This window comes from Piliocolobus tephrosceles, chromosome 6 (genome assembly GCF_002776525.5).
Source record: "Piliocolobus tephrosceles isolate RC106 chromosome 6, ASM277652v3, whole genome shotgun sequence".
NCBI classification, from domain to species: Eukaryota; Metazoa; Chordata; class Mammalia; order Primates; family Cercopithecidae; genus Piliocolobus; species Piliocolobus tephrosceles.
In genome coordinates this window covers 29,075,928-29,092,668 of record NC_045439.1, presented here as the reverse complement: position 1 = coordinate 29,092,668, position 16,741 = coordinate 29,075,928, and the positions used below count along the sequence as shown (strand labels likewise).

The 16,741-nt window shown below is 40.6% G+C and overlaps 1 protein-coding gene across 2 annotated transcripts in view; it reads right to left on the bottom strand.

The window, feature by feature from the left end:
* Positions 1-16,741, bottom strand: part of VIPAS39 (VPS33B interacting protein, apical-basolateral polarity regulator, spe-39 homolog) — a 31,057-nt gene that overhangs the window by 2,545 nt on the left and 11,771 nt on the right. For both annotated transcript variants that reach the window (XM_023184908.2, XM_023184916.3), the window contains 11 exons: positions 15,760-15,852; positions 14,602-14,635; positions 14,030-14,132; positions 12,535-12,562; positions 9,261-9,334; positions 7,291-7,366; positions 6,670-6,804; positions 5,724-5,765; positions 5,310-5,399; positions 769-855; positions 93-182 (listed from right to left, as the gene is read on the bottom strand). In XM_023184908.2, the coding sequence (XP_023040676.1) occupies positions 93-182; positions 769-855; positions 5,310-5,399; positions 5,724-5,765; positions 6,670-6,804; positions 7,291-7,366; positions 9,261-9,334; positions 12,535-12,562; positions 14,030-14,132; positions 14,602-14,635; positions 15,760-15,852 (852 nt within the window). The remainder of the gene's footprint in view (positions 1-92; positions 183-768; positions 856-5,309; positions 5,400-5,723; positions 5,766-6,669; positions 6,805-7,290; positions 7,367-9,260; positions 9,335-12,534; positions 12,563-14,029; positions 14,133-14,601; positions 14,636-15,759; positions 15,853-16,741) is intronic.

Sequence of the window (16,741 nt, the reverse complement as noted above, 5' to 3'; positions counted from 1 at the left end):
TCAGGATCTTGGCCAGAGAATATTATAATCCCCACCACTGCCCCCCCGCCACTGAGAATCTAACGGAGGACTCCCATTTCTTGGGGACTCACATCAATGACGACATCATGGCACTTGAACTTAGTGGCTAAGTTCAACTTTGTGTCCACATCTTCCACCAGATTGACATATTCCTGTAATATCTGTGGGAAGAGGTACTTCCGATTAATGATTCAAAGACCCATAAGGCACAGAGCTCTACAAGGTAGAAAAGAAAGTCCTGAAGATGGCAAAAGAGTTCAACAGCAAACGTGTACAATTCCCGTCATCAACCATAGGACTAGTTCTGCAATGGGAATGAGGTAATGCTACACAGTACTTCCATGCTGCCTCAGTAAGCAGGAAAGAGCACACTTCTCCTGATCCTAGAGCCAGATACACACACCAGCAATGACAGTGCTCTAGATCTGATCCAGTGCTCTGCTTATTCTTCCCTGATGTCTTTTCTCCACGAGTTCTGCTTTTCTATCATTTGAACGGTACATCAGTATTCCACTTGGGCTAACATAGTAGATGCTACTCAGAGAGGACAGTTTGGAATTGTTTCTAAAGGGAGAAAGGGAGAGAATTTCAATCCCTGGCCTTTTCTATCTTGAGGCCTATTGCAACCATTGTGCTGCCTTTAAAGGAAAACAAGGGCAGATCAGGTTTCCCATCACTGACCAGTAAGAGGCTTAAAGTTAGGTATCTGAGAATATCCTGTACCCAACTCTCTTTAGGAGCCATTACCTGCACAGGGGCATTGTTCTTGTGCAAAATTTCGACAACCCGATGGAAGCCAATGGGTGCTCTCTTCTTGGTATAGCCCAGCCAGTTCTGAAAGAGGAAGATGGGGCAGCGGTAGGTAGGCCAGGCACACTCAACACATTCTAGGCTACTCTATGTTTTACAATCAGACCAGAATAATGTGGTGGGTGGGTGGAGGTGCTGAAGGATACAGAAATAATGAGAAATGAATTTGCCAGAAAAATCAAGCGATTTGAGAAAGTAGAAATGAATCAGGTTTGAAATAACTTCTTAGATCTATAGAAATGAATGCAGAGAAAAGTCTTGAAATACTACTACATGGGATAAGTAACTTACTTAATATTTGTAGTATGAACTTATCAATGTAGAAAATAATTACATCTTCCATATCTTTATAAGTATAGATGTTTATTTGCAAATTCATGAGGGAAGGTCTAAACTTTTAACAGTGTTTGCCTTGAGAAAGGGGGTGAGATAGGAGTAGGTAGAAAATGAAAAAGGAACTTCACTCTTTCTATACTTTAATACAGTGTTTGATTTTGACAACAGACATGTAATGTATTGCTTTGTTAATACAACTAATTAAATAATTAACAAATGGGAAAAACAGAAAAAAATTCAAACCTACAATGGAAAAACAGATATTTAAAATGTAAACCAATTCATATGGAATCACCAAAGATCCCACATAGCCAAAGCAATCAATGTTAAAGAAAAACAAAATGGAGGCCGGGTGCGGTGGTTCATGTCTGTAATCCCAGCACTTTGGGAGGCCGAGGTGGGAGGATCACTTCAGGCCAGGAGTTCAAGACCAGCCTGGCCAACACGGTGAAGCCCCATCTTTACTAAAAATACAAAAATCAGCTAGGCATGGTGGCGCATGCCTTTAATCCCAGCTACTTGGGAGGCTAAGGCAGGAGATTAGCTGGAACCTAGGAGGCGAGGTTGCAGTGAGCCGAGATTACACTACTGCACTCCAGCGTGGGTGACAGAGCAAGTCTCCATCTCAAAACAAAAAAAGGGGGGGGGGGGGGGGGGTAGGAGGCAACATGCTTCATGATTTCAAATTATATTACAAAGTTATATACAGTAATCAAAACAGTGCAGTGCTGGCATAAAAACAAACACATACACCAGCGGAATAGAATAGAGAGCCTAGAAATAAACCCAAGCATACATGGTCAGCTAATTTTCAACAAAAGCACCAAGTGGACCCAATGGGGAAAGGATAGTCTCTTCAACAAGTGGTGCTGGGAAAACTGGATTTCCACATGCAAAACAATGAAATTAGATCTTTATCTTACACCATACACAAAAATCAACTCAAAATGGATAAGAGACCTAAGCATAAGACCTGAAGCCATAAAACTCCTAGAAGAAAACATGGGAAAAAGTTCCTTGACATTGGCCTTGACAATGATTTTTTGGATATCACACCAAAGGCTCAGACTACAAAAGCAAAAAATAAATTGGATTACATCAAACTAAAAAGCTGCACGTGGCAAAGGAAACAATCAAAATGAAAGGCAGCCTATGGGTTAGAAGAAAATATTTGTAAACCACATATCTGATAAGGGATCAATATCTAAAACATATAAAGAACTCACACAAGTCAATAGCAGAAATAAAAATTACCAGATTTAAAAAATGGGCAAAAGACCTGAATGGACATTTCTCCAAAGAAAACATGAAAATGGCCAAGAGGTATATGAAAAGGTGATCAATATCACTAATCATCAGGGAAATGCAAATCCAAACTACAATAAGACATCACATCACACCTGTTAAGATGGCTGTTATCAAAAAGACAAATGATGTGTCAGCAAGGGTGCGGGGAAAGGGAACTCTTGTACCCTGTTGGTGGGAATGTAGATTGGGGTAGCCCATGTGGATAATACCCTGTTGGTGGGAATGTAGATTGGGGTAGCCCATGTGGATAATACCCTGTTGGTGGGAATGTAGATTGGGGTAGCCCATGTGGGTAACAGCCTGCTGTGAGCTACGGTCATGCCACTGCACTTCAGCCTGGGTGAGAGTGAGAGCCTCTCTCAAAAAAATAATAAATAAATAAAAATAAAAATAGAACTACCATATGACCCAGTAAGCAATCCTTCTTTTGGGTATATACCCAAAAGAAATGAAATCATCACCTCATAAAGATACTTGCATTTCCACATTCATTGTAATACTATTCATGAGATGTTAACTATTCATGAAATGTAACTATTATAAGTTATTGCTGAGAATTTAAATGTCTATAACCTACAAAAATAATAAACAAATAAATAATTCCCTCCCCACAAAAAAACAGCCAAGATAAGGAAACAATTTAAGTGTTCATTGACAGATAAATGGATACAGAAACTATGGAACTATGGTATATATATACATACATGCTGGAACATTAGCTTTAGAGATCTAATTACAAGATGAGGACTGTAGTTAACAATATTGTACTGTAATCAGGAGTTTTGCTAAATGAGTAGATTTTAGCTGCTTTTGCCACAAAAAATAATTTGAGATGACAGATATGTTGATTTGATTCACTGTAGTAACCATTTTACTATCTACATGTAACTCATAACATCTTATTGTATAACTTATATGCAATATATAATAACATTTATCTTTAAAAAAAAAGAAGAAAGATAACAAGTGTTGGCAAGGGTGTAGCAAAAAGAGACCCCAGTATACTGTTGTCAGTGGGAATGTAAGTTAGTGCAGCCATCATGAAAAACAGTATAGGCATTCCTCAAAAATGTTTAAACAGAACTAAAATATTATCCAGAAATCCCACTATTGGGTATATATCCAAAGGAAATGCAATCAGCATCTCACAGAGACATCTACACTCCTGTGTTTATTGTGGCATTATTCGCAAGAGCGAAGATATGGAAACAACTTAAGTGTCTATTGATGGATGAATCGATAAACAAATTGTGGTACATATATACAATGGAATGTATTCAGAACTTAATAAGGAGATCCTGACACGTGACAGCATGGATGAACCCAGAGGACATTATGCTAAGTGAAACAAGCCAGACACAGAAAGGAAAATAACTTCATGATCTCACCATATGTAGGATCTACAAAAGTCAAACACATAGAAAGTAGTTTCCAGAGAGGGGAAAATGTAGGTCAAAGTTGTAGTTATGAGGATGAATAAATTTAGAAATCTAATGTATAGCATGAGGACTACAGTTAATAATAGTGTAGTGTATACTGGAAATTTGCTAAGAGAGTGAATTTTAGGGGCTCTTACCACACTCCAAAAAATGGCTAACTGTGAGATGATGGATGTTAATTGGTGTGACTGTATAATCATTTCACTATGTATATGTAGATCAAAACATTATGTTGTACCTTAAATATATACGATAAAAATTAATTTTAAAAAAGGCAAATCAGTAGAGACATGACAACAAAACTCAATGCAAGGTCTTTGATTGAATCCTGATAGAAAAAAATACAGAAGCAAACCAAAACAGCTATAAAGAACTAATTTAAATATGGACCATGATTAAATATATATTATATTAATGTTAAATTTTTTTAGTGATAATTATATATATATATATAATTTTTTTTTTTTTGAGACAGGATTTTACTCTTGTTGTCCAGGCTGGAGTGCAATGGTGCAATCTTGGCTCACTGCAACCTCCACCTTCTGTGTTCAAGCAATTCTCTCGCCTCAGCCTCCCGAGTAGCTGGGATTACAGGCGCACATCACCAAGCCCAGCTAATTTTTGTATTTTTAGTAGAGACGGGGTTTCACCATGTTGGCCAGGATGGTCTCAAACTCCTGACCTCAGGTGATCCATCCACCTCGGCCTCCCAAAGTGCTGGGATTAAAGGCGTGAGCCACCGTGCCTGGCCCAATATTGTGCTTATGAAGTATTTAAGGAGAGGTGTTAAGATGTCCACAACTTACTTTCAAATGATTCAGAAAAGAAAAACACATAGGTATAGAAAAAGAGAAAGCATATATAGCAAAATTGTTTTTTTTTTTTTTGAGATGGAGTCTTGCTCTGTCACCCAGGCTGGAGTGCAGTGGCGTGATCTCGGCTCATTGCAAGTTCCGCCTCCCGGGTTCACGCCATTCTCCTGCCTTGGCCTCCCAAGTAGCTGGGACTACAGGCACCCGCCACCATGCCAGATTAATTTTTTGTACTTTTAGTAGAGATGGCGTTTCACTGTTTTAGCTAGGATGGTCTCGATCTCCTGACCTCGTGATCCACCCTCCTTGGCCTCCCGAAGTGCTGGGATTACAGGTGTGAGCCACCGTACCCGGCCAAAATTGTTAATAAATTAGTGATGTAGATAAAGACTATTATACTATTATAATATATATTTGATTATATGAACTAAAAATTCATTCTTTCAACTTTTCTTTAGGTTTGAAATTTTGGAAAATAAAAAGTTGGAGGAAAAATGTACACCAGTAAGCAGAACTTGTAACATGATAGGACCCTTCTGTCTCCCAAGGCCTCAGCAGCACTAAACAGTTCCAGGGCACACACCTTTGTGGTGAATAGGGCATCTACATCATTCCAGGCTCGAAGCTTGGCACGAGCAGCCAGGGCTGTCAGCACATACTGTTTGTCTGGGATCTGGAAAGCAGAGACAGAGAAAAATTAAGGGGAAGTAGAAATACATCAATGGGGGTGCTTGAGAATTTTAGAAAAGACAGACATTTATTTCCTGATACTGACTCTGCTCTTAAAATCAAAACATTTCTCAGTTCAAGAACTTCTTAATTTCCAAGCCCCACCACTGCTATAGGGCATTCAGTCTTCTCTCACTTTCCCAAACTCATTCCTTTACACCTTCAACCTTGAATATCAAAGGACTACTGTACAGGGTTACAAAGCAACATCCACTCCATGTAGTTACCCTGATCACTCCTTTCATAACATTGACCAATTTGTATCTACCTTAAATGTCTTCTTCAGGTTGACGGGACTGCTGAATGTCCCCTAGGATGAAAGCGAAAAAGGAACTTTAGTGATATTGACTTTCCCATGTGCCACCCAAGCTCTCATTTTCTCTCCCACTACAGAGACTTTCTACATCTTACTCTGTTGCCATTTAAACACAGAAGTTAATTTCAGGGAAAAGCTCCATTGGGAATAGTCAGATACCACTACAAGCTGGCTTATCGGGAACTGGATTAATAAGTATGGTGCTTTTTCCCATTTTCTGCTAATCCAAATAAGGGGAAAATGTCTGCCTGTTATCATGGAATCTAAACTTCTTCGAAAAAGTTTGGAAGAAGGTTCACACCTATAATCCCAGCACTTTGGGAGGCCGAGACAGGTGGATCACGAGGTCAGTTCAAGACCAGCTTGGCCAGCATGGTGAAACCCCATCTCTACTAAAAATACAAAAAAAAAAAATTAGCCAGGAGTAGTGGCACACACCTGTAATCCCAGCTACTCGGGAGGCTGAGGCAGGAGAATTGCTTGAACCTGGGAGGTGGAGGTTACAGTGAGCCAAGATCACACCACTGTGCTCCAGCCTGAGTGACAGAGCAAAACTTCATCTCAGAAAAAAAAAGTATCCACAGCTACTTGCTACCCTGCTGCTCTTCTCCACACCATGCTAATCCATTTGAAATCATGGACCTTTGAACAGAGACTTCTACAGGTAACAGCACCAGGGATAGAACTTGCTATGCTAGCATGCCAGCTCACTTGAAGCCACAAACCTTACAAACCTCTTCCCTCCTGGCCAGATGAGACCCTCTTACCCCTGGTGAGGGCCAGGAAAGCTTCCAGGTGGATTTCTGAGAACTATACATACCCATTATTAATAGAGTACATAAAAGTACTGGATTTGAACTATGTTCTTTTTGTGGAATCTTCCATATTTTGCCTATACCTCAGCCTCCGTGTAGTGATAGAAGCAGGAGTAGAAAAGCGTTGTCACTAGTGGCATGTTGAGGATGGAAGCTTTGCGGGGGTGCTTTCGGAAGATCTCAGTCTGTCCTGCTGATTCTAGATGGCGATCATTTGCCTGTGGTAGAGTGAGCCAAGTAAAAAAAACAAAACAAAACAAAACAACAACAACAACAACAACAACAAAAAACAATGTCCATGGAGTAGAGGCAGGAGAAAAGTCTTTTAATACTACAGCAGTTGTGTTTCCCACCCTAGGAGTGAAAACAAAGAAGAAAAAAAGAAAGAAATTGCCTAGGATATCCCCAGGGTACTTTAAAATCCATAAAGTGATCATGGATCCACGTTGGATGGAAACAAATAGAAGTGGTGATGACATGGGAGATTTGGGATGAAGAAGAAATACTTCCAGGTTAACAGCTGGTAAGAGGAAAAAGGATCCTAAAAACAATGGAGGAAGGGGGCTATTGTGTAGAGGCAGAAAATGAAAGGGTTTTAGAAACCAACAAGAAATGACCCATGTGCAGAGTATAGAAATCTCCTAGATGCTGAATGGCACTGAGCCTTGGCACTGACGCAGAAATGTAGAGATGAGGAGTCTAACCTCAATAATGATCTGGCGTTCCAGGAGCGTGTAATGGTCCTGTATGTGTGCAGAATCTTCTGCTGAAAATGGCAAGCTGGTAGAGTGCCAGAAGGTTAGTACTTTTCTCTATTCGAAAAAGGAAACAAACCCAACTAAACCAAATCACCAGCATAAGTATAAGAGGCTCATGGTGCCTCACAAATCTGATCTCAGTTCACCTTTAGAGCATCCCTTAGAGGAAGAAAGACATAGCATGAATGGCGTGAATTTCATATTAAAGGTTTTGCCAATTCAAGAGGGATCCTGAAAGTCCACAAAATACTTATAGTCACTCATAATTTTGCTGATAAATGAAGTAGGATCTTCTCATTTTGGGAGCTGGAATATTTGGTGAACCAGTCACAAAGCTAATGAGTGAGCCTAGGCAACTGCCCAGCATCCACATCCCAGTGAAATTCTGTGGCTTGTGCTTAACTTACTGAGGGGACACCTAGATTTGTTAGCCTTTTTTTTATTGCAGAGTACAAAAGGTAAATTAAATTACATGGCATGGTGGTATGTTTATAGATTGACAAATATGACCAATGTCAAGGGTCCTATCTTCAACACTGCATTATGCTTTTTGTTTGTTTTGAGATGGAGTCTCTCTGTGTCGCCCAGGCTGGAGCGCCGTGGAGTGATCTTGGCTCACTACAATCTCCACCTCCTGGGTTCAAGCAATTCACCTGCCTCAGCCTCCCGAGTAGCTGGGACTATAGGCGCATGCTGCCATGCCCCGCTAATTTTTGTATTTTTAGTAGAGACAGGGTTTCACCATGTTGGCCAGGATGGTCTTGATCTCCTAACCTTGTGATCTACCCACCTCAACCTCCCAAAGTGCTGGGATTACAGGCGTGAGCCGCCACGCCCGGCCGCATTATTGTTATACATGAAGATGCTAAGGGACAGCGTCTTGCCAAAAAGTTATGTGGTCAGTCAATGGGGAAGGCCAGGAACAGAAGTCAGATTTTAAATGCCCAGTTCACAGGTCTATCTTTTAAAAAGTACTGCATTATTCCCCGTACTCTGCTCACTCCAGGAAGAACTCTGAGTTTTAATTGCACTATTCCAGATAAGTTTTAGCCACAGTGAATTTTTAGAAGAGATAAATTAGAGAGATGCTTTAAATTCTAGTTACTTCACTATTTTAACTTTTCTCCTTGTTTTCCAGAGGCCATATAACATATCTCAGTATTTGGGTAACATTAAATGGATTTCACTGATATAATCAAATTTCTAAACTTGAAGCCGGAAATCATGTCACATGAGGAATGGTTGAAACAAGCATGAGCGCTGAACCTGAAGAAGCAAGGACTACTTGAGAGACGCTACGCCTGTCTCAAAAGATACAGGGAAGCAAGTTTCAGCTTAACATAAGGAAGCACTTTCCAACAATGAAGGTTGTTCAAAAACAAACTGAGCTGTTTCAAGAGCAATGGGCACTCTGTCACAGGAATATGTGGAGCTGGGTTTTATAATAATTTAAATTCTGGATGAAAGCTTGCCCTGGATCAGTGGTTCTTGGACTTTGGGGTTTCAAGGGCCAGTAACACTGAAAAAAATGCATCAGCTCCCTAAAGTATTGCTATCTTTTTATTACCTAAGGTCACAAAAAAAGGTACAACGCATTTTGGTACCAAATAAGAGGAGAAAAGTGAGGACAAAAATCTCCAATAAAAGATAACCTTTCAAATTAAATAAATTTGGCTTTAGGAAAAAAATCTCTCTACATTTGTCTTTTTTTTTTTTTCTTGGTTTACCACTAAGCAGTGGAAACTCTGCTGGGGACTAGTGTGTGAACGCCACTGCATGAGGCGACCCTGAATGATGCTGGTATGATTCATTGTTAGCCCTTCCCTTCCTGCCTATCCATTCCAACCTTTTTAATTTTCTTCATTCCTTCTGGGTTAAGGTATTGATACTTAAAATCACTTCTCCCCCATACTTACCCAATACAGGTCTTAAGAAATTCTTTTCGTTTGTCAGGGTCCTGAATGTTCAAATGCTCTCGATAATGAGATAGCTACAAAAAGCAGAAAAAGGCTTTGAGGTATTTTGTCTCCTTAGATGAGGGAGATAGCTGAATAACTGAACTTCCCATGCTTTAAAAACAACCAAATTCTTCATTTCTGGGTATAAATGGTTATGGGGGGCGGGCGGGGGGATAGGCAAAGAGTGACTACATATCATTAGTAGGTTTATCTATAACTGCACTGTACAATACAATAGCCTCTAGCTACAACTGTTTCTTTAAATTTAAATTAATTAAAGTAGAAATTCACCTCCTTAGTTAACACTACCTACTTTTAAAGAACTCAATAGCTACATGTGACCAGGGGCTACTATATTGGACAACACAAATATGTAAATTTTTTTTTTTTTTTGAGACAGAGTCTCACTTTTGTTGCCCAGGCTGGAGTGCAATGGCACAATCTCAGCTTATTGCAACCTCTGCCTCCCGGGTTCAAGTGATTCTCCTGCCTCAGCCTCCCGAGTAGCTGGGATTACAAGCACCCACCACCATGCCTGGCTAATTTTTGTATTTTTAGTAGAGGCACGGTTTCACCATCATGGTCTCAAACTCCTGACCTCAGGTGACCCGCCCCACCTTGGTCTCCCAATGTGCTGGGATTACAGGCGTGAGCCACCGCGCCCGGCCCAAATATGGAATATTTCCATCATTGTAGAAAGTTCTATTGGCCAGTGCTGATCTATATAATGAAGCACTGAGTAGATACAGTACTGAGCTTTAAGTTTCACTTTAGCCTCAGTATTTAACCGAAAATGAATATTTTGCTTCAGATTTAGATTTTGAAAAGTCAAAGAGCTAAATGCGTATTTCAGTGTTATTTTTGGCATCCTTGACCATGTACATGATCAATGGTAGTATGATCATGTCAACATCTAACAATTAGCATCAGTAATATAAATAGGGCATGTCATTCTGACTCACTGTTCATAAATATTCACAGATTGAGCCAACAGCTGTATATAAAAATGTAAATGTATATAAAAATGTAAATGTAAAAATATAAATAACATGACAGAATAACAGAAATTACATATCATAATCCAATCTTTGTAAAACATTTCATATAAAATAGTTGGTGTACAATCATTCCTAATATTAAACAAAGTAATCTTTAAGAGGTATAGTTAATTTTTTGTTATTCAATTCCATTTCAGCCTTAGGTCTTTCAAGAAAAGTTCTTCTTGGGAAACCTTCATATTCTGTGGACATACACTAAAAGTGTACTATCAGCTTTGCCACTTCCAAAGTTTACAAGGTTGAAAAATTCAAAATCTATATACAACAACATGCATGATAAATCATCTTCAATTCAAACATGAGTATAAAGAAAATAAAGTTTTAGATTAAAATGAGTTACCCAAAACACATTTATTCTCCCTAATCAAATTCAAAACAAAAAAGTTTATAAGAATGCTGTAAGAAGAAAAATCCTTATCGTTTTGAACTTACAGAGATTTAAAAATATAAACAGCTTTTCAATGATTACTACAGGCTGGCAATCCTTTTCAGTTGATTAAGAAAAAGGATTTTTCAGATTGTCTCATGCTTTGAATATTAAGTACAAGTTCCTTTCAGAAAACATGTTACTGAGCCAGGTGAGGTGGTTCACATCTGTAATCCTAAAACTTTGGAAGGCCAAGGTGGGAGGACAGCTTGAAGCCAGGAGTTTGAGACCAGCCTGGCAAACAAAGTGAGACCCCTATCTCTACAAAAAGATTTTAAAAAATTAGTCAGGTGTGGTCATGTGCACCTGTAGTCTCAGCTACTTGGGAGCCTGAGGCTTGAACCAGGAATTGGGAGTCTGCAGTAAACTATATGTAAAATACATGATCATGCACCACTGTACTCCAGCCTGTCTCAAAACAAAAACAAAAACAAAAACAAAAACAAAAACAAAACCCATGTTTCTGAAAAGCATTGTAATTATGCTGTTCAAAGGTTAACAATACTTAATGTGCCAACTGAATGTGTTGTACAGTAACTAAAAAAGCAATCCTGCCGTCAACAGTGCTGAGAAATCCTTTTTTTGAGACAAGGTCTCATTCTTTTGCCCAGACATGACATCCCAGACTTAAGCAATCCTCCCATCTCAGCTTCCCAGGTAGCTGGAACTACAGGCATGTGTCACCATGCTTTACTAATTTTTACAATTTTTTTAGAGATGGGATCTCACTATGTTGCCCAGGCTAGTCTCCAACTCCTGGACTCTAGTGTTCCTCCCACCTCAGCATCCCAAGTGCTGGCATTACAGGCATAAGCCACCATGCTTGGCTAGGAATTCTTATATCTGCATTATAATGACAAGTTTTTTTTTTTTTTTTTTTTTTTTTAAACATGAATTGCTGAAGTTTTAATAATACAATTGAGATTTTGGTAAAATTTCGGATTTATTCTTATATTCCAGGAGTTCATTCTATGATTGTGAAAATCTGCCAAAATTCAATCTTAACACTTGGCCATTGAATTCTCAGCCAAAACATGTTGGGTGTATCATCAACTTGACCTATCTTCCTTCTTGACCCATATCTGGTTTCTTAGCCTCTTAGCCTTCAACATTTTCTTTGTGAGAAGCCAAAACCCCAAAACTCCTACCAACCAGGACCTGAAAACAACTGAAAAACAAATTACAAATTGACCGGGCCAATTTTCACATATTTATTTTTTGAAACTTATTCATAAGCCCAACCAAAAGAGCATATAAAAAGAAAAATACATCATTCAGATTAAGTTTTCAGGTTTTCCAGGTGCCTCTCTCTTCTGTATATAATCAATATCAAAGGAATATCAAAGGAGATAGCTCAATCAGTCTGGGATCTTGGAGGCTGAGGTTTGGCTTAGATTTCTGGGTTTGTTTCTTTTCTGAGACAGAGTCTCGCTCTATCACCCAGGCTGAAGTGCAATGGCATGATCTCAGCTAACTGCAACCTCCCCCTTCCAGGTTATAGAAATTCTCCTGCCTCAGCCTCCCAAGCAGCTGAGATTACAGGCGTGAGCCACCACACTCGGCTGATTTTTGTATTTTTAGTAGAGACAGGGTTTCGCCATGTTGGCCAGGCTGGTCTTGAACTCCTGACCTCAGGTGATCCGACCACCTTGGCCTCCCAAAATGCTGGGATTATGGGCGTGAGCCACCGTGCCCAACCTAGATTTCTGTTAAACTGGTCCCCAACTGAAACAAAGGCCACACTTACCGCCAGCTCTTCTGTTCTATCTAGGAACCTGGGAAGAAGCAGAAGGGAGTAGGGCATTTGTATCTATTGATGTGTGGCAGTATAACCTCACAAAATAGAGTGCCTCCTCTAGGAGAAACACAGTTCAGACTCATTTCCCTCTATACACAAGATAAATGGTTGATCAGGTATCATTGTTTCCCTGGTCTCTCTGGCTGATCAAAAAGCAAGGACAAGAAGGTATTGCAAGGAACTAATAACTTTGCTAACAGGTCTGACAGGGAAGCTCAGAGTCACCTACTCGGGCCCACAGAAAACTTGGTTGCTGTTTTTTTTTTTTTTTTTCCTAAGATTAAAGCACTATTCTCTGTCCATACAATCTTGAAAACATATTTTCTATATTGTTCTTTACTGTTTTCATGGACAGAGTACAATGTGTTTTGTCTCCCGCAAAGGCTTAGGTAAAACCTTGGAGCACCAGGACTTTTGTCTTCTGATTCTTCTTTACTCTGAATAAACCACCATAATTAACATTACCATTTTGGCTTGGAGGTGATGCCTGATAAAGCCTTGTTCGTTGGGATAGAGGAAGGGAGGGAAGGAGGAAGGGAGGAAGCAGCCAGCTTCCGTGACCATGTCTTCTTTTGCAAATTTCTAGCTAACACCTGTAATCTCGACCCTAACCAGGTAACCTGCTTTTCCCCACCTCAGTCTTCTGGGGAGCTCATTGCTGTGCTGGAGTCACTGGGTAATCAGAGTCACCTTGGGCCACATGTCAGTCTAAACAGAGGTTCTAACCATTTCCCTGACACTGAAGAAAGGACAGCATGTGCACATATTTTAATCCAAAGGTGGGAAATAGTCCCCACTGACTGGAATTAGAGGGAAGAAAAACATGATAAAAGACCTCAGACCTCTTTACCCCCAGCAGACATGCCTTTCTCTCACCAATCAGAATCCTACCTAGTTTTATAGGCCCATGCAAATCTAATCACTTCCATGAGGCTTTACTTGGGTATCCCGACTGAAAATATTTCCTTCTTTTCTTCTACTGTACTTCCCACTGGTATCACTTATAAATCAAGTAATAAAAGATACCTTTATTCTATGTCTTTTTTAATAAAACACTTAATAAATATTAATACTACAAACTAGGTGTTAGGCTAAGTGCTGGCTCACACACTACCCCTTCATCTTCATAATAACCCCGTGGGTAGGTGTGATCATCTCCATGTGAGAGATGTGAAAACCTCACGAAGAGGGCTGGTAACTTGGCCAAGGTCACTCTGTGAATGATGTGGGAGATCTGTAATAACATTCAACCCAAGTGCGTGTGACTCCAAAGCCTGGTTCTTAACCAGCTTGCACCTTATCATAAGCTGTGCTGTACTGCTAGTTATCTCCTCACACTTCAATAGCTTGTCGGGCAGTTGGTGTCTTCTGTTCCTTTGTATCCCTCAGAGTGCTTTGAAACAAGTACTTACTCAACTTTATAGACCAGACGATCGGTTCTTACCTGAAGAGGTCTAAAAGCAGCTTTTGATCCCCTATTTCCTTAAGGAAGTGAATAAGATGTCTCAGGGCAACCTGTCGCACCTCCAGCTCTCGGAAGAGGATCTCTGTCAGACAGTCCGGATTTAGGTTGAGAAAGATTAAAGCTTATTAGTCAAGTGTGAAATTGGTCTCCCTACTCACACATTCCAAACAATATCTCATTAAAGCCTAACAAAAGCTAAGAATGGTTTACCCCTATGTCTTAATTCACCATCAACACACTCTATGGTCTTGGGCAGCTCATAGCCATTGAGTCAGCTTTTCATTTCACAGCAACCCAAACAGCAGCCACTTAGCATGGATTCTGACTTCTTCAAACCAACACAGCCATCTGAGGGGGCTCTGTGGTTAATGTAGTCATCACCCTAACGGATGCCCTCAGAGATGTGATGTGTGCTCTGAAGTCTCAGGCCACCCCAGTTGCCTCTGAAATGGACTTGACTAATGAATTCTGGTATGAAAGGTACATGGCATTCTCCCCTCGAATGTGGCAGACACCTTGCTGACTGAAGATTTCCTGCAAGCCATTCTCACCTTTGCTCAGTGTCCTCTTCAGGAAAATCAGAACCTACAGGAGAAAAGAACAAAGACTGTGCAAACTTTCCAACACAGAGTCATGCCCTGAGCACTACAGACACGGGGCCAGCAACTCATTAGCAATCTCTGCAGGTACAGTCACTAGCTCTGTATGTGATAGAAGGAAAGCCAATGGATATCTGGAACTGAGCTGTGTCTTGGGAGACCACATGCCCGTGCCCATGCTGCTGAGAGACACCTCCCTCTGAAAGAGGATATGCTCACACCTCTCCTCCCTGAGATTGTTTCATATAACACAGGGTAGCCAACCTTCTGTGTCTTGGTTACAATCAAGGGTTTCACATAGGCTGGGCATGGTGACTCATGCCCATAATTCCAACACTCTGGGAGGCTGAGGCAGAGAGATTACTTGAGCCCAGGAGTGTGCGATCAGCTTGGGCAACATAGCGAGACCCTGTCTCTAGAAAAACATTTAAAAATTAGCCAGGCAAGGCCAAGCGCAGTGGCTCACACCTGTAATCCCAGCTCTTTGGGAGGCCGAGGCTGGTGGATCACCTGAGGTCAGGAGTTTGAGACCAGCCCAGCCAACGTGGTGAAACCCCGTATCTACTAAAAATACAAAAATTAGCCTGGTGTGGTGGCCCACGCCTGTAATCCCAGCTACTCGGGAGGCTGAGGCAGGAGTTTCGCACAGTGAGCTGAGATTGTGCCACTGCACACTAGCCTGGGTGACAGAGTGAGACTCCATCTCAAAAACAAAAACAAAAAAAAAAACTAGCCAAGCATGGTGGTATGCACCTGTGGTCCCAGCTACTCAGGGAGCTGAGGTAAGAGGATCACTCGAGCTCAGAAGGTCAAGGCTACAGTTAGCCATGATCACACCACTGCACTTCAACCTGGGTGACAGAGCAAGACCCTGTCTCCAAAAACAAAACAAAACAAACAAACAAAAAAACCAACAGGGTTCCATGCTTACTTAGTACATGTGGCACCAGCTAAGCTCTTAAAGCACAGATTACTTAGAATCCTACACCTCCAAGGGGAATCCAGGATCTTTACTTAACATTTAACACAAAATGTTAGTCTGTTTGATTGGATTTTCAGAAACTAGTGAAAACAATAATTAAACAAACAACAACAAATTTGACAACTCACGGCCGTAATGACGTTTCCATCATGCATGCTTACTGCCTCTTCTAGGAGTTGTAGTTTGTCCTGTAAGGAGCGGAATCTCTCTAGTGAGCAGACCTGGCAGAATAACACTAGAATTAGTACAAAAGAAGACAGTTTTCTTTATTCCTTTGTTGCTGGATACTAAAGAATGAGCAGTAATGAAACAAAATGTCCCCAAGGAGAGTCTCTTTATTTTTACACTAGGGTCTCCAGAACTTATAAAACAGTAGGTTCCCACCACCCTCTCTAGTTCTAGTTCAGCCTGCTGCCCTACAAGAAGCTAATGTCCTGAAGTCTTGATAAAGTCAACAGAAATCACTTGTTCTTTTTTAAGAACCCTTACATCATAATTTGCATACAGTAGAATGTACCCTATTTAAGTATATAGTTCAGTGATTTTTTTTTTTTTTTTGATACAAAGTCTCGCTCTGTCGCCCAGGCTGGAGTGCAGTGGTGTGATCTCAGCTCACTGCAAGCCCCACTTCCGGGTTCACCCATTCTCCTGCCTCAGCCTCCCGAGTAGCTGGGACTACAGGTGCCCGTCACCATACTCAGCTAATTTTTTTGTATTTTTAGTAGAGATGGGGTTTCACCATGGATCTCCTGACCTTGTGATCTGCCAGCCTCGGCCTCCCAAAGTGCTGGGATTACAGGTGTGAGCCACCGTGCCTGGCCAGTATCTCATAGTTTTAACTCACATTTTCTTGATAACTATAATTTTAAGTATATTTTAAAATGATTATTGGTCATTCATGAATCTTCTTCTGTGATGTGTCTGGTCAACACTTGTGCCAATTTTTTATCAGACTGTCTACTTACCACTGAGCTAAGAGTTTTATCTCTTTTTTTTTGAGACAGGGTCTCACTGTATTGCCCAGGCTGGAGTGCAGTGGTATGATCATGGCTCAGTGCAGCCTCAACTTCCTGGGCTCAAGCAATCCTTCCACCTCAAGCCTCCTAAGTA